A 23,779-nucleotide genomic window follows, 5' to 3' on the forward strand; every position below is an offset into this window, starting at 1 on the left:
TTTTGGAACAAGATTGCAGAAAAACCTTTAATCACGAAGAGTTTCTTTGAGATTATTACTCAAATTGTCTCGGTTTTTTTCGGTTTATAAGTATTTTATAACCTTTTTCTATTCCTTCTTTCATTTTTTTTATTGCTACAAAGCATATAATTCTCGAAGAGTATTTTTGAGATTATTACTCAAACTATTTGAAATGATTACGAACCTTTTGCAAATGTTGTATGTATTTATATTAAGACCTATTTTAAAATAACTTTTTTTTCTCCTCTGCCCAGCTCTCTCACAAGAAATTCATGAATTGCAATTATTACGAGTGCGTAATAACCAACTAAGACAGAGTTGTTTAAACTTAGTAATAGGTAATTTTGAATTTAAGTTTTCTATGCAATTATGTTAACTTGGAGGGTTTGTCTTTGCATAAAACTTCAACATGACTTTTTTTTCCTCATGAAAAGTACTTATAATTTAGACCAAAAACTCACTAATTAAAATTAAGAATCAACAATCATTTTCGTTTTTGAATGTGTAAATCGTTAATAAATTTGTTACTAAAATATTAAAATTCAAAATTTAGTCCCCTAAAGTGAAAAAAGTGTGACAAATTTATTCGACCGTTAATTTTTACCTGTTGCCATTAATGTCAACGTGATGATACTGAATAGATTAGATAAAAATATCGGTTGAATAAATTAAACAAAAATGTCATAAGTTACCATTATTGGAGGGTTTTTTTTTTAACATTTTAGATGCTCTCTCCTCAAAATTCCCAATCTACACTCATTTCATTTATTTTGCCCAAAACACACCACTTCAATGTGCCTTTGTGGGAAGTTGGGTTTGGCCACCCTGACTTCCTGGACCCTTTTTTTTATATTATATTATATAAAATTATTTTTAATTAGTTTTAAAATTACTTATTTATTAAATTAATTTTTTTAATATTGTTTTTAAATTTTTTTAAAGAGAAATATACATATAAAAATAAATATAAAAATTGAATAAAATTATAGTACAATTTTTTAGTTACGTTGTATGTAATTTTTTAGTTAAATTTATGTTTTGTTAATGTTTTTCTGTTATGTTCGTTAATTAAAAAATAAGAAAATTAGTTAGTAGTATTAAAATAAATTAAAAAAATACCGTGAAAAAAATAATTGATACATTTGTCTTATACAACAGACATAAAATTTTAAAGTATAATAACTAAGATGATAGTCGAGAATAATGAAATATATTAAAAAATACAATTACAACGCAAATATGACAAAACTAATGATGATCTGAAATATGTTGCACAAGATACATGTCTTATTCTATTTTGATTACTGGTTTGTTAAAAATAATCAAAATTTCTATTGTACAAAATCGTTTCCAATAGTTGGATTGTGAATGTTCTTCTATAAATAAATTGTTAAACAAAAAGTATTATCATTTTTAATTAAATCTAATGACATAAACAAACTAATTATATTTAGTAAAATAATTATATTAAAAATTTTAAAATTTTTACTAAAATAAATATATTATTATACAAAATTCAGATTTTAAAACAAATATTCATCCAAAAAATATCTTAAATAAATTAAATAGTATAAAAAAATAATTATATTTAATAATATCATTTTCTTAATAACAAAATTAATTTAATCAACCCTTAAAAATTAATTTAATGATAAATAATTTTAAAACAAATTAAAAATAATTTTATATAATATAATATTTATATTTTATAATATTTTAATTTAACACATAAAAGGGTCAAGCAGGGAAGTAGGGGTGGCCAAACCGGACTTCCCACAAGGCATGCTGAAGTGGTGTATTTTGGGCAAAATAAATGAAATGGGTGTAGATTGTGAATTTTGAGAAGAGAGACCATGTAGAATGGTAAAAAACCCCATTATTGGACCTAAATATCAATCATTTTTTTTTGTTGGATAGAATGGTTATTATTTATCCGACCGTTAACTTTCGTCCATTATCATTAATAAAATAACTTACGTGACACATATGAACGAATTTGTCACTTGTCACAAAATTGACTGTGAACGTAATCATGTTGAATAGATTGGATGAAAATGTTAGTACGCTATTATTATTGGACCTAAATGTCAGTGATTTTTTGTTGGAGAAAAATGTTAGTATTTTTTTGGATGAACATGTTAGTAATTTTTATTTTGAACCAAAATATCAGTATGTTTTTGTTGGACAAAAATGTCAGTATGTTACTTTTTTTATTGGATCAGAATATCAGTAATTTTCTATTGTATCAAGATGTAATTTTTTATTGGACATAAATGTTAGTAATTTTTTGTTAAACCTAAATATAAGTATGTTTCTATTAGATTAATTTATTAGACCTCAAATGTTTATTACTAAAACAAATATACTAATATGATTATATAAAACGTTCAAAAATTAACACAAAACTGAAATATGATATAATATTAAACATTAAATAAGAGATTTCTTCTAATAAAATTTCAATTAACATCATCAAACACTTTTTTTTTAAGTATTTTATATTATTGTAAATTTTGAAACAAATTAAATAATATAAACATAAATATTTAAAAAAACCACTTTTTTTAATAAAGCAAAATATATATATATATATAATTCCAAATGAAAGTATAAGAGACTTAAGATTGAAATATATTTATAAAGCAATTGTATATTAAATTTATCTTTAAATTTTTAATTTTTTTAATTATCATTTTAGTTTACATGAAATAAACGAGTACATTTGCATTCTAAATGATAACAAATGTAAATTTGTTAAAACTATTTATTTTTTTCTTTCTGTTTTTAGGTAATTTTTTTATATACAAGTATATTTTCTTCCTTAAAAAATATCCTTACAATCTTGTTTAAAATATAGTCGCAATTAAAACTTTTCATTCATTTCCAAGTTTGTTTAGTGTATATAATATCAGTTCCACAAATTCAATCTAAATGAGTCACACCTCTTGAGTTAGCAATAAAAAAATATAAATGATCATTTTTGTCCCTAAATATATAAATCGTTGACAATTCGTCCCTGTAAGATTAAAATTCAAAATTTGAGAAAAATTTACCCTAAAGTTATATTTTATCCTTAAATGAAACGAAATTTGAGCCCTAGCAAATTAATTTAATAGAAACATATTGATATTTATGTCCAACAAAAAATTAATGACATTTACGTCCTATAAAAAATTATTGACATTTTGATACAATGAAAAATTATTAATATTTTGGTCTAATAATATGGTAACTTACTGACATTTTTGTCAAATAGAAACATACTTGATCCAAAAAAATTACTGACATTTTGGTTCAAAAAAATCACTGTCATTTTCGTCCAATAAAAAATTACTGATATTTTTTTCCAACAACAAAAATTTATTGATATTTAGGTTCAATAATGATAATTTATTGACATCTTCGTCAAATCTATTTAATATTTTCGTCTCTTTGTGTCACATAGGTTATTTTTATTAACGGTAACTGACGGAAGTTAATGGTTAGATAAATTTATCACTCTTTTTATACTTTCGAAGACTAAATTTTGAATTTTAATCTTTCAGAAATGAATTTGTCAGTAATTTACACAGACAAAAATAACTATTTATCCTTCCATTAAATTAGACAACTCTAACCTTTTATCACTAAACCATACTTAAATTGTGTTTGAAATTTGAATGTTTCTAACACCAAAGATATCACAGACCTTCATTGAAAGTTATTTATTATTTGTAATTTTTATATCTTTTGAAATTTGTTCATCTCCCACACTCAGTGAATAAGCTTAAACATGCATTTAATTATGAATATTTTTACAAAATATTATTAATATGACATAATCAGATAAATGTCAGCTAAATATTTTATATTAATATTATGGTTAGAAAAAAAACACATAAAAAAAAAATGATGTTATTCCTGGCACGTGAGTTGTGCGAATATATAAGCAGTTTTTCACATATAGGTAGCTCCTATTGTTTCTTACCCCTTCAAAGCCAAAACAGAACAAAAAAGAGTCAAGCGGCGAGCAATGGCGACATCGCTGGTGCGATCGGGTTTTCTTCGTAGCGCCCTACGAGGAAGAGCTCGTAGCTCTCAGGTTCCCAAGCGAAACTTTGCTTCCTCTGGTCATCACGATGATGCATGTTAGTGCCCCATTCTCTCTCTCTCTCTCTCTCTCTCTCTCTCTCTCTCTCTCTCTCTCTCTCTCTTTCATCTAACCCTATTTATTTTAGGGTTTTAATAATTATATCTCCCGCATTAGGTTAGGTTTGTTTCACGAATCTGTATGGTTTGCGCGCGGAAGCGTGTCGCGCATTAGGTCAATTTTGGTTCCGAAAGGGTTTGTGGATTTGGGAGATTAGTTCCCTTTGATATAAGATTAAAAAAATTTGCGCATAGTTGTTTTTTACTTTTAACTTGAATTGTTATGCGTTCGTATTTTTTTTTTTTTTGTTGAAACGGATTTGTAATTTGTAATTCCTCACTGCTGAAATGGATTTGCGAATTGATTTGGCTTCTATGTTTGTTTGAATGTTCAAGCGCTTTTATTAGAAAAAATGATAGATTAATATTATTTTTTCTTTCCATTATTTGGATTTCAAATTCTAGTTTTAAATCCGATACTGACGTTGTGATTGACTTGGTGGATTTAACCTCAACGGATTTGTATTTGCATTGCTATATAATCGACACTTCATTCAGATTAATCGAGCAAAGTAATAGTATGATTTTGCGTCACACCTCATCACCTTAATAGATTAAGATTTTAGTTCTGATATATTCTCTTTCAAATATGTTCCTTGCTTTTAATAATTTCATGTAGCTTCTTTTTCAGGTTGAGATTGATAGATTTTCTCTAGTCACCTATATTGTACTTTGCATGATTTCTATTTGAATGTTTTGTGTGTTTCTTTTAATTATTAATCTTATCATTTTTTTTTCTCTCCAGATGAGACGGCCAAATGGGAGAAGATTACATATTTAGGCATTGTTGGTTGCACCGGTTTAGCCGTTTATAATCTATCAAAGGGCCACCCGCACTTCAAAGAACCTCCTGTGAGTTTTCGTTTCTACGCATCTGCAGTTATTTGTTATTGTTACTATGGATTCGTTTTCTATCTTTTCTCCATTGCATGTTCGAGTATACTTGGTTTGTATTAGTAAAACAAAAGTTTAATTTTTATTTATTTTTACTTTTCTGTGCAGGCATACCCATATTTGCATATCCGCAATAAGGAATTCCCCTGGGGTACGTGTCTTTAATTTTATGCTTTGATATCTATAATATACAGTGTTCCCCAGATGTAATTCCCCCAAAATCATTCCACTAATTATTTGTATTGATTGGATTTTTTTTCTTCTAGTTCCTTACTTCCTTTAGTGGTGGAAGATCTTTTTAGTTTATAATGTTGCAGCTGTTTGTATGGTTATTTTTGAGTTTTGACATTTATTGAGTGAAGGGTTGCTGTCTGTTGTTGATTAGCAGGTCCCGATGGACTATTTGAAACGAAGCACCACGACGAGCATTAATGGTTTAATGAAGGTATTTGTGACACCGGTGGGCTTTGGATTTGTCAATGTTCAAGAAATAGTGATGATTATTGTGGTTTTTGAAATGTGATCTAGAACTTGCACTTGACAACGTTAGTTTGTCATGTTTTTATGTCATGTTCGTTCGTATGGTTGAGGAACAAAATAAAATTGTCAAACAATATGATGCTTCTTCCTAGCCGATTCTTGTTCAATAAGATTTTTAAAGAAAATGATCTTAAGACCCCTGATTTTTATCATTTTCTCATCTCTCTAGTTTTTGTTGTTTCGATTGTGGTGTTTTTGGGAATAGGTAGGTATTTAGCATCACCCGTCCACAAGACGATCTTAGCTATTGCTTCGATTTTAAAGTTAAGGAATTCATTTTAGTAATTGAAGGAAGATTCGAATTTTTAAAATAATTAATTGCGGTAATTGTTTTTACCAGACATTTTAACATCTGGACATGAGTAATTTTTATGGCACTATAATCTTCCGTCATTATTAAATTTGACTAAATAGAAATCTTCCTTAAAAATAATTTGTATTTGATGTGAGCAAGTGATGTATTTATTTATCTAAAGTCTACTATAATTTTAATTTAATTTAGTGAACTATGTACTAATTTATTATTTAGTTTTTAAAAGTTTTATTGAAGTTTTTTTTTTCTTTCAATCTGCTATCTAACAAATTTGATGTCTTATCGCAACTATCAAACATTACACGGCCCTTCTCTTCATGTAGACAAAACTATTGGCCAAAGAAATATTATCATTTTCCATAAATTGTGAGTTAACGATAAAGTTTTTATGGACATGGACAAATAAGAAACCCAAATCTTTGTTCCAAAACAGAACAATTTCGTAATTTTCATTGATGAGACGATGGGCTTTTGTATCAAAGGATAGCAGGACAATCTACGTTCAACCTGTGTAGTTTGTATGTTTCATAAAATACTAGGAGCTGAATATGAGTTATCTGCGCACAACACTAAATTTATAACTTAGTACAAATGAGTTAGCTGTTTGTACATGTAGAAATTGCTGTGAGCTATATATGAAGATGAAAATATCAAAATCTCACTGTGAATGATAGTGTCAATGCAACTTTGTCATAGCTGAAACATTGAAACAATGGTCTTCACCTTAACAGCTACCCAATACATGGTATATGCTTAATCCGTTCTCCTGCTCCAAATGGAAAACTTTAGCGTATAAAATAAAAGATCATTGGAAAAAAAAAAGATCATTCCACCAACTCATCAAAAGAATAGAGATTAAGACAAGTTAATAGATTAAATTGACATCCTAACCGATAACTGTTGTGCCATGTGCTATTGATGTTATCTTTTCGCCCAAAAGAAAGAATGTTATTTTTTCAGCATCTTACAAATAACAGGCAATACTAACATTAAAATATCAAACATTTAAAGGTATAATGTTGATAAAGAAAGAAGAAAAGGAAGGAGCGATCATAGGTTCAGATTTCTCTGGCTAACAAAAACTAATATAATAATAATTTAACATTTGTTAATAAAAATAACTATACCAATCATTTAAAAAAAATTAAAAAATTACTATACAATTAAAATTTGACATTTTAGCATGCAGCCGTTATGATAGCTCTATCATCCTTCTATTCTGTTAGTTGTAGAGGTGTCATCTAGTTGGAGAAAGACGAACTGCCTAGCTTGTCTGCAATTGAACTCTTTCTGATTTTTGACTCAAGTATCAATATATCATCACGTGTTAGTGTCAATTGTCAAAAATATCCGAGGCTCAACCAAGTCACGGAAGTAAGAAAAGACAAAAAAGAAAACAAAGATAAAAGAAGTCCAAATTTTAAAAAAGATGTAAGAAATGGATAAGTGTTAACTCCATGACAAGTGATTTGATGTTCCCTCATGATATGAAAGCCTATGTAAGGTGAAAACTCGTTCTCTTTACACCAGCTATTGTTATAAGCAGTAATGTCTCGTGGGGAAGATTTTTCCGGTTTCCTTTCCATATTTTGGGAATGTGAAAATCATAATAAGCTCATTCATTGATAGCTTGAAAAAGCAGAAGTAATATTGGAGTGTTACCATTCACGACTAAAATGAAAAAAAAGAAGCTATGTATTCACAGTAAAAAATAAAATTCACAGTAAAAAATATAATTTTATATTATAATTCAATCATAAATAATTATTAATGTGATTTTAAAATTAATATTATAAAAGTTAACAATCAATCATAAATAATTACTAATGTAATTTTTAAATTAATATTATAAAAATTAACAATCTTATTATATGTGATAATTAGTAAATGAATAACAATAAAAAATAATAAATAACTCTTTTTCTTTATTTTATAAATAAATGCTTCATACACTCCACGATGAGTTATGATTTTATTTTGTACACTCTTGATCATTTTCGAGTTCAAAATTATTACATTAAACACTATAAATTATTTATATGGTATATTCCAAACCATTTTTTCTCTAAATCCTATAGTTTGACATGATTAATGATTCATGACTCAAACAAGGGATTCGTGATTTAAATTTTGATGCACTACCCTTTGCAAAGTCTATAATAAGAAAAAGGTCAATACTAAAAGAGAAGGAACTTTGCTTTGATGATATTTTAGACGTCATAATTATTGCTTACATAAAAGGGTTCAGGTTACATATGAATAATAGCAAATGATTTATACAAATAGAACTCTAGGTCTTTCTAAATTCTTAATCTGACCCTGTGTAAAGCAAAAAACTTGATAGCATAATATCCAACTAAAGAAACAATACATGGCACAACAAAAATAGAAAAAAAGAAGTAGGATCAAAAGAAGCTTGATACAATTACTCTATCTGAATTATCACTCAGCAGCAGTAACCTCAATGTTATTGTTTTCTGCATTGGATTGTGGTAGAGTTCCCAAATCCACGCGAGATTCTTTATCCTCCTGAGTGATTGAATGATCAGAACTTCCTTGATCATTCAAGTTAGAATTGCTATCTCCGCCGGAGTGTGCAGATTCCTCCTCTTTTTGTGACTCCACTGTTTCGTTTTGAGCACCACCTTCATTTTCACTTGTCTTACTCTCAACAGTGGCCTCATTGTTGCCCTGTCCCGCATCAGCATTGTTTTGTGCTTCATGACTAGCATTCCCATTGTCATTTGCATTTTCATTGCTGTTAGAGCCATTCTGGTTAGCATCACTGCTGTTATCCGAGTTTGAGGATCCCTCTTTGTTGTTTTGATCAGATGAAGTATCTGACTGGCTAGCATTGTTATCTGAGTTTGAGGATCCCTCTTTGTTGTTTTGATCAGATGAAGTATCTGATTGGCTAGCATTGTTATCTGAGTTTGAGGATCCTTCTTTGTTTTGCTCGGATGAAGTATAGGACTGGCTAGCATCTTTATTGTCATTAGCACTTCCATCACTGTTTTTGTTGCTTTGATCAGAGTTTTCATTGTCATTCTGAGCAGAGTCAGTGTTACTTTCTAGATTCAAGGATTCATCTTTCTTTTGTTCTGAGGAAGTATCAGAGGAAGTGAGTTGAACATCTTGGCTAGAATCTTTATTGTCATTGTTGGATGACGCAACATTTCCTTCTTGGACATAATTGTTGCTGGTGTTTTCGTCCTGAGCAGAATTAGTCGAGGTGTCCTTGTTCTTGTCTTCACCGTTCGTTGCATTGCTGTCATGTGTCTCAGCCTTCTCTTCCGAGGCATCTGAGTTAGAAGAAGAATCTTCAGTTTTTTGTGTCGTACTCCGCGCATTGGAGTCCTCTACCTTGGAGTTATCTTCATTTTCCAATGCTTCAGTTGTATGAGTTTCTACACCGGATTCCTCTACCTTTGTGGGGTTATTCTGCTCTTGCTGCTGCCATTTTGACTCCGATGTAACACTTTTCTGTGAATCATTCTCTGACTGTGTCTGATTTTCATTTCCTTGGCTGTTTGTTGTTGTGACAGTAGAATCAGCCACTTCTGTAGTTTCAGTACCATTTTTCTGAGACTCAAACTCATTCTTTTCCTTTTTGTCAGATTCTTCTTCTGTCTTGGAACTTTCATCCGAGGTGTCGTCTTGTGATTTATTGTCTACAGCACTAGAGGCATTATCTCCTGCATAATTTTCCTCTCGATGCTCTTCCTCAATTTTCCCCCCATCCTGAGCCTGATTCTCAGATGAAGTCTCTTCCTGAATCTTGCCATGTTCTTCTTTCTCAGCTTCTCTTTGATTGCTCTCATCTGTCATTTCTTTACTATCTTGCTCATGATTTTCCTCCCCATTGTTCTTCCCTTCAGTTTCATTCTCCTTATCTTTATTCTCTTCATTCTCCTTCACTGTATTGTCACTCTCCTTGTTATCCATACTGTCATTCTCCTGCTCAGTCTTTTCTTCTGTATTCTCTCCAGTTTCTTTGTCCTTCCCTTCACTTTTGTTCTCCTCATTCTCCTTCAATGTACTCTCACTCTCTTTGTTGTCTATATTGTCATTCTCTTCACCCAATTTCTCATTATGCTGTTCTCCTTCCACTTGTGTCAATGCATTTTCAGAATTTTCTTCAGTTTCTTGGTCTACCGAATCCTGTTTATGCTCAGAATTCTCTTCATTGTCATTTTGCTCATGCTTTAGTACCTCATCTTGCACACCGCTAACATCGTCGAGTTTGTGTTGCTCTTCTTGCTTATTTTCTTCTTGTTCTTCTTCCTCATCCTCTTCCTTGTGCCTTGCATCTACCACGGAAGTTTCCTCCACGCGAGGATGGAGGTCCTTCCTCCCGAACTTGACAACCTCACTGGTAGTTTTTGTGCTTTCTACATAGGATGATTTCTTCTCCTTAGAGTGTTTGAGTTGGTAAACCAGCCAGATACAAACTCCAAGCAGAACACATAACTGTAGAGCATGCTTCACCTTGAAGCCTTTGGATCTTTGACTCCTTCTGGGAGATAACCTGAACATTCTGGAAATTCCTCACTATCCAAAATTTTACTTCTTTCCAATATAACCTGCTCATATGAAGATTAAACTCCATAAGGGACTCTCAAATTCACAAATAGCAACTCAACAACACAACTGATAAGAAAGAACTAGGCAAAGGAAGAAAACAAAAACTACAAATTTAAAGCTTGATCTATGTATTAATATTTTAATCAGTGGAACTAGTGATATTAAATCACACAAGGTTTATAAAATACATGGCCACGTCTGCAAGCTACTCATCAACAAATCATAAAAACACCATTTTGAAAAGTATTAAGATTATGCATTCAAATCCTAATTTCAATTTAACAGCAGAGGAAGATAGAAAAAGCAACATCACAACTAAGATAACATACTAATATCCGGTAGCCAAATCTAGATCAACAAAAGAACATGTGTGCAACAAGAAACAAAAATAAAACAAATGATAATGTATGACACTCTCAAAACGCATTCACACATGTACCCAGATCTAGAATGGTTTCTCTAAAAAACATCACAACTAAGATAGCAGATATTACAAATGGTAAAAGCGCACACATGACATTACATGCATACATACCCGAAGCAAACTGAGATACTCAGTATTCAACAAAAAAGTGTCCTTCTTTTCTGGGGTGAAACAGTGCTTACAAGAAGCAGTTGCGTAGCATGCTCTTCCTCTATACTTGAGAATGAATAAGGGATCACAAAAGACTTGTGTTTTGGAGTTTTTTTCTCACTGGATCTGATCCCTTCCCTGCAACAGGAATGGAAAGCAGATTTAACAATAATTTGTCACTGAAAAACTGGCAAATGGCAATATCAGGCATCTCTAACTTATTTATAGTGAAATCAACAACGGATCTGAAACACAAAATTTATATTATTATATCGTTATATAATTATATATGGTCGGTCGATTCTTTTAAGTAAAATTTTATATTTAAATTTTGTGAATGAAAAAATAGATTAGAAGGAGATGGAGATTAGTAATATAGTAAAAAAATAATTATATATTAGATAGGTTAATTTTGTTTAACTGTTTTGTCACTCAAAGTTAAAAAAACTCAAGATTGAGGCTAAAACGACGGTGTCTTTGATACAAATAAGGACCAGCTCATGCGTACAGGGGAGAAAGCACTAGGCACTTGGTGGATCCAAATCCGACACGTGACGTTCCGCGAATCCCGACCGTTGACGACGTCGGTTATGCTCTTCCAATCGTCTGATTCAATCAACATACCAAGAAAAACCGTTTTTGTAATAATTGTCTTAAGATAAAATACTAATGTTTCATCTTTGTCACTTTGCCAAAGTAGTAAGATAGGGTTGAAGTCGAAGCTGGTTACTTCCAGTCTCCGGCGCCTGCTGGCAAAATCAACCCACCACCGTCGTGACTCAAATCGCTTTATCTGGTGGCAGTACCCGGTAACCGCCAGTTTTTTTTTTGTTATTTTTTTATTTAAGATATGTTTATCTTAAAATTTAATACTAATTCTTCGAAATTCAAAAATTCATCTAAGGAATTGATTTATTTTTACAAATGTTTTTCATACATACAATTTGAATATTGAATCTATCCATTAGGTGGAGTTAAATCAGTTTGTGACAAATGACTTTAATGGGATTAAGAGTTAATTTTATAATTGGTATAAAGAATTGAAACTCCTAAAATATCTTAGGATTCCAATGAAATATCAAAGAACTTAATTATAATAGTTATCGGAAAAGGATCTCAAGCGGACTTTTAACCCTCCCCCTCCCTTAATACCTTTTGTGTAAATATGAAAAAAAATTAAAAATGTTATTGAAAGAAAATATATAAGAAAAAAATTTAAATATATTTTTAATCCTTAATAAATATTCAAATTTTTTATTTATTTTCTAATATATTTTTTTGCATTGAAGTTCTAATAAAACAATAATTTTACTTTTGATCCTTGATATTTTATTTGTTTTTGATAAATTAATAAATTTTGTATTTATTCCTTAATAAATTAATGAGTTTTGTTTTAATTCTAAATAATTATAAATGATTTTTTTTTATCAAGAAGCAAATACAAAATTCACTAATTTATCAGACACTAAACAAAAAAATCAAGGATAAAAAAAATTATTGTTTTATTAATAATTCAATGTAAAAAAAAGTTATTAAAAAACAAATATAAAAATTAAATATTTATTAAGGATAAAAACATATTTAAGACTAAAAAAATATATTTTTGAGTTGATGTTTACTTAAAAGTTTTTTAGTAGTAGTTCATAATTTTAATTTTATCCATAAAATTAATAATAAATATTTTTTAAATTTATTATTTATTAAATAATTATTTATTAGAAGTAAAATATTTAAATAGTTATGTAAAAAAAAATAACCCCTTTAATACACTCTAGATCCGTCCCTTTAAAAAAAAAAATCTGAATATTGAATCTCTTATTATTTACCAATTATGTTAATTTAAACATTTCCATTCATGAAATTAGTAATGGAGTTTAATATGCATGCATTAGTTATAAATTAGAATAGTTTTATTTTTAAGATAATTATTGTAAAAAATTATATATAATTAAATAGTAATGTAAAAATGGCATTGATTATTGACCATGAAAAGGTAATGGTTCTATTTACAACATTGATTTATTTTTTTGAGATGTTAAAACCATTTAATGTGTACTCAACCATGAAATGAATCTACTGGCTACTACCTATGTAATCAGCTGAAAATTATGCTATATCAAATGTTTGATAACAAAATATTAACCTGATAATTCATAATACTTTTCTTATGTAATAGTATGTGGTTAATGTCTTGAGAATCTTCCGTGGCAGCTAGCGTATCAGACGATTGGGTTGCAATAAATTACTACTAACTTCTGTCTGCTGTGGATCTTAATTTTCTTTCAGTATTCAAACTTTGTGGCTGCTCACACGTTTTACTTATCATTATATTTTTAGTGGAAAACACATGCCCTCCCCAAGTGGGTAGGCAGTGTTAAATAGACAATGTTAAATTGTTAATATGCTTCTTAAGCCCAATGAGATTGGTCTACTGGAATAGAATATACAAGGTCTCATTTCTAACAAGATTCATGTTGGATTTTTAACTGATTTCTTTGAATTGATTTTTTTTTTTTGAATTGGAAAACTTCTTGTACTTAGAATTGGAGATTCATTCCCTTATTTTATAATTTATTCTGAAAAAGTCAACTTTTGCAAAAACTAATTTTATTAACAATAGGAGGAGAAGATGGTTCTTTAAACTTAAACGATAGACAAGTGAGCCAGTCAAGGAAAAATTGATAGTAAAGGATGATGAACTTAATAAATACTAACAAATAATAGGATTATACAACAAAATAGGTAGATAATAACAAAATAGAAAGAAAGTGGAAAATAAATTTTATTATTAAAATAATGACATTCGAAATTAAATTAATTGTTAGAATGCAAGCATGTATTAGTTTGAAATGAAGGAGTTCAGATTTTTCAATATATATAGTCTTAAGGTTTGATTATCATATTTACTTGTATGATGTTAAAAACAAATGTAGATAGAGATGTATCTACTGTAGTATTTTAGCATGTCTCAAAAGATTAGTCTTGCGGGAGAATATTGAGAAAAAAATTAAAAAAGTTGATAGAATGCATATGAAAGTGACATAAAAGCAATAAATTAAAATGAAGTTATTTTAATTATTTTCATTTTTAAAAATTATATTTCTTATAATATCCTGATACAATTCTTCAAGTAAAAAAAAAACTAAAATAGTATTAAGTCACATTAAATTCTTTGATTTTTCAACCAATCAAAACACTCTCCACTTGTCTCTATTTGAATAACAAATTTGTTGAGAACATCTTTAATACTGGATCTTGAGGATAGGTCTTAAGCTGGAAGATTTGATTTTTCCTAGATCCAACAATAAAGCATCCCTCAAAATCTTCATGTTGGAGATCCAAGATTTGATCTTTTTCTAGATCCAACAATAAAGCATCCCTCAAAATCTTCATGTTGGAGATCCAATTCTTGGGGAATAACTCTGGAGATTCACACACTTTTCAATTTTTTTTATTGCTCATTTGATAATAGTAAAACACGGTGAGAAAAATGAGAGAATAAACAGTTGATAGCACAGAGGAAGGAGATGAAGAACAAAAAAAAAACAACAAAAGATCCATGAAACAACAACAACAACATTAGATCTTCTTTGCAATAGAGAAAACCATGAAACAATTTTTTATTTTAAAAAAATACATCACAAAGAAGGGAAAAGGGGGAAGAAGACGAAGAGGGCAAAGGAAGGGAAAGGGGGAAGAAGAAAAGAAGAAAAAGAAGAAGTGGGAAAGATGGGGGATGGGTGGGTGCCAAGGAGAGAATAATAAGCGTGGAAAAGATGAGGGGGTAGGTGCGTGGGTGCTGAGGAGAGAAGAAGAAAAATGAGGGAAATAAGGGGTGGGTGAGATGGGACGAGGGTGATTTGACGAGAGAGAGGAAGAGACTCAATAAGGGTAAAAAAAAGAATGTTGTTTGTCAAATCATAGGTGTGCACAATGAACATTAGTTACAAAATTTTACCGTTAATGGGTAAAATTTGTAGACTTGTTTAGTTGTTATACAGAATGTTAGCTAAAACAACATTCTATAAATTGCTTCAGTACACACAAAAATTCTACACACAATTTTCATTTTCATTCTTCATTTGTCAATCTCAATTCTCCAATCTGAATCTTAGTTAAATTTTAGTTTTGCAAAATGGATCAAAATCAATTTGATTGACAAGCTTATATAATTTTTTTGCAAAATTGGCACATGCCTCCTTCGACCCAAAATTCACAAAATCGTCCTCCTTTTCCCCCTCTCCTTTTTTACCACTACCACCAAATTATTTTATGTCATATACTCAAACCCCTTCCACCTTAAATTCGCAAAGTTCTCAAAACATTTCCTTCAATTTCACCAAACAATCCTACCATGTTTTCAAATGATAAAGTTGTATCGTAATTTCCACAATTTTCTGTCCAAATTGAGCTAGAAGATATCACAGTTGATGAAATATAAGGGTCTTCTACAAAAAGGTAGCCTCAACTTGCATTTGCAATTGAAGAAGATACGCACCTTATTAGTTCATTGCTCAATATCTCAGCCGATAAAATTGTTGGTGTTGGTCAAGCAAAAGAAGTGTTTTAGTTGAGAGTCATAAAAAATTACAACAAATTTCGAGGTGAACTACGCAAAAGAGCAGTGAATCAACTAAAATCACGATGACAAAAAATTAATATGGGTGTGCAAAAGTTCAAGGGTCATTACAAGTAAGCAGTATCATTGAAGAAAAGTGGTTACACAGATGACGATGTCAACTTCATGCATATGCCATTTGGAAGGAAGACGAAGGAATCAATTTTGGTTTGGAGCATGCTTGGCGACTTCTGAAAGATCAATCAAAATGACTAGACTAGTTTATTGAAAATTGCTCTAAAAGGACAAAGATTTCCGCATCTGGGGCATATTCATTGTCATCTAATCCAAAAACACTGGTAAAAGATTCTGAAGTTGACACACCGTCTTGAATTATCCGTCCAATGGGGCAAAAGGCAACAAAAGGAAGAACAAGGGGAAAGGAGTAGCAACATCTACCAATCCTGTGGACTTGATTGGTGTGAAGGAAGCAATGAGGGAAAGAAATGTTATCAACGCCAAACTAGTAGTCTTAAGGGAGAAAAAATTGGAAAAGAAGTACTACGACATTCTAATGAAGGACACATTTACAATGTCCGTAAGACAACTGCAAGACCATCAAGCCTTTTGTAAAATAATTAGGCGTAAACTAGGTATGTAATATTAATTTGTTAGGTAGTTTTAATTTGTTGTAATAGTCTTTTAATTTGTATTTTTTTAGGAAACATGTTTAATTTGTCCTTTTTATTTTTAATTTGTAACCGTCTTTTAATTTGTTGATTTTTTTTTTTTGTGAAACTTGACCATTATAAAACTAACTATTGCAAAACTACTTGTTATGAAACTAGTTGTTGCATAAGTAGCCGTTATAAAATTAGCCATTGCATAAGTAGCAGTTATAAAACTAGCCGTTGTATAATTTACTATTTAATTGTTCAATTCTCATCCATTCTTGTACATCTTCTTCGAACAATCTTCTTCTTTCACTTGTTTATGCAATCAATCATTTATAGAATGAATCCAAATAATGACTTTGACAGAGTTTAGAAACAAATTACTCATGAAATACTTGACGACGATAGTGATAAACAAATCATGAGCTGCTTACGTGCGATGCAACAACAAGGGGACAACAACAGTCGATGCAAAAGGCCTAGAAGAGTGATTAATCGTAATCGTGAAGATGAACATCTACGATTGATAAATGACTACTTATAAGAAAATTTGGTATACACAGAGACTCAATTTCGATGTAGGTTCTAAATGCAACAACAATTGTTCATTCGAATTGTCAACGCTCTTAGTAATCATAATGAGTATTTCCAAATGAGACCTAATGTTATTGGCAGAGTGAGTCTCTCACCGTTGCAAAAGTGCACTGTAACTATTCGTATATTGACATCTGGATCACCTGCCAATTGTGTGGATGAGTACGTTAGAATTGACGAATGCATTGTAACTCAATGCTTACAAAAATTTGTAAGGTGGTGTCAATGAGATATTTGGACAAGAGTACTTGAGAAGGCCCAACAACAATGACATCAATCGTCTACTACAAATTGAAGATGCACGAGGGTTTCAGGTATGTTAGGTTCTATTGATTGCATGCATTAAGAGTGAAAAAATTGTCCAGTTGCATGACATGGTCAATATCATAGAGGTCATCATCGCAAACCCACAATAATACTTGAAGTCGTTGTTTCACAAGACTTGTGGATTTGACATCCATATTTTGGAGTTACAGGTTCAAATAATGACATTAATGTGTTAAACCAATTGCTTGTGCTTGATGATGTTTTGCAAGGTCAAACTCCTACAGTACAATTTACAATTAATGGAATTCTATATAATATGAGATACTATCTTGCATATGGTATTTTTCTTGATTAGGCCACATTCGTGAAGACTCGACCAATGTCACAAGGTCCTAGAAGAAAATTATTTGCAAAATGTTAAGAAGCAGCAAAAAAAGAATGTGGAACGAGCATTTGGTGTACTCAAATCTCGATTTGCAATTATATGTGGTCCATCTCGTACCTGAAACATGGATACAATGATTGTCAAAGATGAATGAGATACATTCATTGATGATGTCAATGTTGATTATGATTACATAGACAATGACATTTCAAATGTTGAAATATCTCGTGATGTTCCTTCTGACTTTGCTACAAACTTACAAACAAGACGCATTATGCATATAAGAAGAATTCATCAACAACTTCAAACAGACATGGTGAGCATAATCACAATAATAATGAAATTTAATTTTTCTTTGACATTAATGTATTGCATTTTTTTATTATCAAATTTATGTATTTTTCATTTGTTTAACATTTAGTCATAAATAAAAATTTAATTTATGCTCATTTTTCTATTTCTTAATATTTATAAATTTTTTCCTTACAGGTTTTATTAATGAAATTTAATTACTTAATTAATTATATTTAATTTAATAAATATTTAAATAAAATATTTAAAAATGGAATCTTGTGAGACCTACTAAAAATTATTTAAGATTTTAAAATGAGATCTATTACTAAAAAATAAAAAAGATCTTTAATCATATATGACACTGTGAGGTATACACAAAATAATCTAAAATCCTAATTTAGGATCTCACTCTCTTAATGGATCTAATTTTTTCCCTTCATTTTTTTGGAGAGGGTACGAGGGGTAGAAAGGGAATGTAATAGGATGAAATGATCACTTTTGTGGTGTCAGACAGAACTTCAGGCTGCAACCATTGCTTTGTAACTTCAAGAATAATTTTTCTGTACACCATTGTCTTCTATACATATTTGCTAAATTGATGCATTTGAGGAGCTAAACTATACCATGCTGTGATCGACTTTCCGTTGTTTAACTTTATACATGGTTGCTTTATACTTATTTTGTTGATGTTGATTTCTTAGATAAATGTCACAATTAAAACGATAATTTACACTATAGCCTCGGGCTTCATTGTCACCTTGTTGAAAATAGCTCTACTTGTGAAAAACAGGTTTTTAAAAGTATGTTTAATACGACACTAGTGTGTACCTTGTGATGAGAACATGATGATCTTATGGTTGTAGTGTTCGATAGTCAGTGTAACTTATTTGAGTTATCAGAGGTTAACACATGCATTAGTTAGGAATTACAAGGTTAATTTGATGGTAAAAAAATAAAGAAAAAAATAAAAGATCACGGGTTTAATATTTCTCTCGTTAACAAAAAAATTAACAATTAACTAATAATTACCTATAAAAAACATGCATTAGAATCTTCTTTCAGTTTGTTGTGATCTCAGGAAGTTTTTGGTAATATGTCTTAAATTCCGGCTTTTATCAAGCTTTTTTGGGTTTAGACTTTTCAAAATGTTGACTAAGACAATATTAATAGATTAGGGAAGCTTACTAAACATGGTGATTTTGGCCTTGACATAATTTTGCCAGATTAACACAGCTTGCAAAATTGACAATGATTGAGCCTGACACTAGTCTTCTTCGTATCTCTGAGTTGTATTTCAGTTAAAGTTTTACCTGGTGATGTTAGTTGGTGCTCCATTTCTTGCAATGTTTGCTACCCATGAATTTTGTTCAACTTTCACCTCCCTATAAAGGAAAAGAACACTAGTTTCTAGCCTTACTTGAATTGCCTTTTCCCTTACTTAGCCTTTTTCACTCTGGCAGTTAGTGGCTTTCTGCTAATAATTATAATTATAAAGTGTTTTTCTAACTTTGTAAATAAGATAGAAAGAAAATACCTGAAACGCCAACTAAACTAACTTTAATTCCTGAATATCAGTATAAAAATTTTGACACTATTAATAAATAAAAAATCAATGTTAATATAATTTTTAATTTTTAAAATAAGAATTATAAAAGTTAATAAATTTATCATATATCATAACTTATAACTAGATAACATTTATGCCTACTGATTATTCTTAATTCAACCTGGTTTCCCTTCCCCTAAATTTTTACATACAAAAAAAATACAGGGTAGTTGAATGTAAGTCGGTAGTTGTTTCTGAAATGCAATGCGGCGATTCTATTAAGTTAAGATCTGAATCGATATCTGAATGAAACTTTCTGCACCTCCAAATTTTGCTCCAGGCATTCCATTACATTATATGGATGGGACATTCCGTAATATAATGAAATATAAAGGAGGTGCAGGAAGAAACACTCTTGATATTGTAAGGGAAAAGCCCATTGGGCAAAGTAGTGTTTGCCACAAGCCCTTCTCAACAAGCATGGAGGCCCAAAATGGACCATTTTATTTTATTTATAAACAAAAGAAAATGCATCGAAATTAATAAGGACGTGCGTGGAGAAAACGCCCTGACAAAGGCGTTACACAATGATTCATGTGGCTTTATCACGATGCATCAGGTTTCAGGCCCATCAGCATCAGATTGGAACTAGAGTTTGTGACTTGTTTTTCTTTTTCCACGCCACAGGATGGGGCATCATCCTTCATAACCCTGTTGTTGCTGAATGCTGATTTTTACAGCACAAAAAAACTTGAAGTAAAAGGGCATGCATAATAAAAGAATCAGAATCCCCCTTTTAATTTTTTTTGTTCACGTGGTCCCTCAGCTTTTCAGTTCACTCTGTCTTCACCTTTGCACCAACATTCTCTTTTATCTTTTTCGGTCTGGGAAGGGTAAATAAATAACATCTTTCAATCAGTAATGCATTGGTTTGAATAATATTGCATTTCATCTATATATAAAATCTTAAATTTAAGTTTTATGAATAAAAAAATTATAATTAATTTTTTTTATTAAACATAATCTCTCAAATTTTTTGATAAAAATTAATTATCAATAAAATCGATAAATATTTTATAACAAATAATATAATATGTTAATATATAACACTTTCTGCCGGCTCCCATTTTACATCCTCACGTGATTTCTTCTGCCACCACCCCAGTGTTAGTGTACTCTCACATATTCTTTGATCTAAACTTTGTGACCCTACATTAAGGTAAATGCTTTGAGTGTTCAATTCTAGGATAACAGAATTGCTATTCACCTTTAACGCAAAGCTTCTGTTCTTTCTGTAGTCATTTTCCTTGGCAGAATATCATTTTCATAATGTCTTTTTTAATTCCTAGCTTTTAACGATTTTTCTTGGATAGAAATTTCGAATTTATATTGACTTTATCATCATTCTGTCCTTGTATGGTTTCCTTTGTTAATTGTTAGTCTTTCTTGTGGTCCTTAAGTTGTTGAATCAAATATGAAAATTTTAACAAATATATTGATTTTGTACATGTAACGGCAATGGAATTTTACTAGATAATCCACCAAGTTATATGGTGTAATAAACTTGGCTTCTTTCAAACTAGACCTATTTATAGTTACTGAACTATAGCATTGACCTGTGTCGATGTTGCTTGCTCAGCTTTTTCATGAAGTTATGCTCACAGAAAAGAAGCTATGGATATTGAGCCCTAATTATTGCATGTAGTTCAGTACTGCTGTAGTTCATATTTATGCAAAAGGAAAAAGGTGTCTGCACAAATTAATCAATTCAGATATCAATTTAGTACAGCATAGAACCAATTATTGCAAGGGATAGTGTAAAATTAGAAGATCATTCTAGGCCAAGGTTCCAACCATAGAACTTTTTTTTTTTTTCTCTTTTCATATTCAAGACACGATTTGATACTAGACTTGAACACCTCTTCTAGTGTGAGAAATTATTAAATGGTTTTAGACTTGTCCATAGTCCCAACCAATGTATATGTCACAAGTATTTAAGCTTTTTATTTTATTTTATGAGAAACAATTAATAACATTTGATTACGACTGTATTTGAGAACGCGCTGAATCACATTTAACGTCCAAATCGTCTTTGTAATTTTTTGTTTAAAATAAATGTTATATGTCACCTAGAGATTAATCAAGATCATGAACCAAATGATGTTTAAAACTATCTAGTGAAAGTTTGAACCTTAACGGGTTGTGTTGTGAAGAAATAGTTCCTTCTACTAGAGCCAATCTTATTGGTTATGAATATGATAAATTAAATAGTGTATTGATAAAAGTATACTAAATATCTATATGCTAAAATTACTAAAATTGTTTTTGATAATTTTGTTTCATTTGATTATTGTAAATTTTTCAAACCATTTTAATTCAAAAAGGATAACTTTTTTCAAGAAAAAAAAAAGGTACGAACAAATGGTCTATATGATTAACGGCGCCGGACTGATATGCATGGTGTCAAATAGAACCCAAGCCGTGTTTCATTTGCTCCTTTGCCGTTTTTATGACTTTAGGGTGTCAAAATGAAGTGAACCTGCATATGCTGCTACTTAAAAAAGTTCTATGGATCAGTTCTACAAATTTGAAAAAGAAAAAGAAAGTAAAATGATCCTACCTTGCTTGGCTCAATATGTGTAGGTTGGACTGGTGCATTAAAACATCACAAATATAAATTATTATCTTTTTTAAGTTTATGAAAATATTTTTAATATATAGATATATAATTTATTTTGTAGTATAAGTTAATTGATCAATAATTTAATGGTCAATTTGGTTAGGAAAGAGGGAAAAAAAAGTAGAAAGTAAGATGATCTTTTAAGTCGTTTGGTAAGAAAGAACATAAAAAAAAATATAATCTTTCACATGTTTCATTGTGTAGAAAGTGAGAAATATATATATATATATAAGGATATTTTTATAATTATAATTTATAAAAATAATCCTTTCACTTTTGTTGCTGTCCAAAAATGTATTGAACAACTTTTGTCTATTATCACCAAATGGAGGAAGGATTTTATTTTTTTACTTTAACTTTTCCTTCCCCGTCATTTCATTCACTTATATTCCTTAAAAAAAAACATAAAAGAGAGAAGAGAGAATAGCGAATTACTAGAGTGGAAACCGTAAAAGTTTAATATACATAGAGAAGAGATAGATCTTTTTAACTAAAATTTTGTACTCTGATTTATAATATATGACTAAATTAATATACATAAAATCTTGAATCATTGCTGTAAAAGTTCAATTAAATAATTTTTTTACTAATTAAATAGACTAATATTTTGAATTTAATTAAAATATATTCCTGTGTAATTTTTTCATTATTATCAAATTACAGTCTCTATTTGTAAATTTATTGATTTGCATAATAGTTATAACAATTTTGATTGATAACGTAAAAATTCGTTAATTTATTATGAAGGAAAATTATACTCTATTCAGTTTTAACACAAAAGACTTTATAGTAAATGATATAAAGCATTGACATTTTTTTTTAATAAAGCCTGCTGCAAATCGATCGAGTTTTTTTTTTTATGGACATAACATTATTTTTTAAGGGAATAGAAACACTACTATCGTGTTATTCGTGTAGTCATGTCTTCAGAAAAAGAAAAGAAAAATATTAAATCTGAGATTCAGCATGATAAGATGTAAGAACTAGGAATGACGAGACAGAGCAGTAACCCATCTAACCTTTTGTCATAATCTTTTTTTTTTTTTTTCATTTTAATGTGAAACATTTCTAATAATAAATTGACCCCGTTCTGTTCAATCGTTTATTATAAGGCCAAAAATGTGAAACGGGAAAACCTGTGAACTTTATACATTACTCAAAAATAGAAGTTAATCTCCTGTACCCTTACAATTGATGTAACGATCAACGGCATACAAAATGGTAACTACATTACATCATCTGACTTTTTTTATCGTCTTGTCATTTTGAGTGGGGTAGAATCCCCAACTTGGGTTTAGTTTCAAATTTCAATAATACTAATAAAACATCATTAACGCATACAGAAGTTCAATAGCACGTTATTGGAAAAGCCATAAAAATTGGCCTTGAATATCACTTGTCTTAGGTTTTGATTTGAGGAGATCCTCTGCTTCCCTTCAGTGACTAATGATCAGGTGCCTGGTGTCTATAAGCCAGCCTATGTGCTATATGACCATGCCTTACATAATGGCATTACATTGTAAAGCATTTATGGAAAAAATTACCATGTTGTCATCAATATAGAGTGTGTTTCAATTAGTTTAGTTTTATGGTAATTATTTTTTATAGTGAAAATAAAATAATAAATAATTACTTTTATTTTATTATAATATAATATTACCATGATT

At 29.9% G+C, this 23,779-nt stretch overlaps 2 protein-coding genes across 2 annotated transcripts; one reads left to right on the forward strand and one right to left on the reverse strand.

The window, feature by feature from the left end:
- Positions 1-3,968: 3,968 nt before the first annotated feature.
- LOC114393803 (cytochrome c oxidase subunit 6a, mitochondrial-like) lies at positions 3,969-5,795 on the forward strand. Its single transcript, XM_028355257.1, has 4 exons — positions 3,969-4,148; positions 4,955-5,061; positions 5,212-5,254; positions 5,492-5,795. Exons 1-4 carry the CDS (start codon positions 4,034-4,036, stop codon positions 5,533-5,535), a joined length of 309 nt encoding a protein of 102 aa, XP_028211058.1. The 5' UTR covers positions 3,969-4,033; the 3' UTR covers positions 5,536-5,795.
- Positions 5,796-8,134: 2,339 nt separating this feature from the next.
- Positions 8,135-11,337, reverse strand: LOC114393799 (uncharacterized protein DDB_G0290685-like). The gene is made up of 2 exons (XM_028355254.1): positions 11,076-11,337; positions 8,135-10,539 (listed from the first exon to the last, which is right to left on the reverse strand). The coding sequence occupies exon 2, from the start codon at positions 10,490-10,492 to the stop codon at positions 8,399-8,401; it is 2,094 nt and encodes a 697-aa protein (XP_028211055.1). The 5' UTR covers positions 10,493-10,539; positions 11,076-11,337; the 3' UTR covers positions 8,135-8,398.
- Positions 11,338-23,779: the final 12,442 nt, after the last annotated feature.

This window comes from Glycine soja, chromosome 17 (genome assembly GCF_004193775.1).
Source record: "Glycine soja cultivar W05 chromosome 17, ASM419377v2, whole genome shotgun sequence".
Lineage (NCBI taxonomy): Eukaryota > Viridiplantae > Streptophyta > Magnoliopsida > Fabales > Fabaceae > Glycine > Glycine soja.

Coding starts and splice junctions, on each gene's coding strand:
- LOC114393799 (XM_028355254.1), bottom strand. CDS start 10,492: ATGTTCAGGTTATCTCCCAGAAGGAGTCAAAGATCCAAAGGCTTCAAG.
- LOC114393803 (XM_028355257.1), top strand. CDS start 4,034: ATGGCGACATCGCTGGTGCGATCGGGTTTTCTTCGTAGCGCCCTACGA. Junction 4,149..4,954: donor TGGTCATCACGATGATGCAT/GTTAGTGCCCCA, acceptor TTTTCTCTCCAG/ATGAGACGGCCAAATGGGAG. Junction 5,255..5,491: donor CAATAAGGAATTCCCCTGGG/GTACGTGTCTTT, acceptor GTTGATTAGCAG/GTCCCGATGGACTATTTGAA.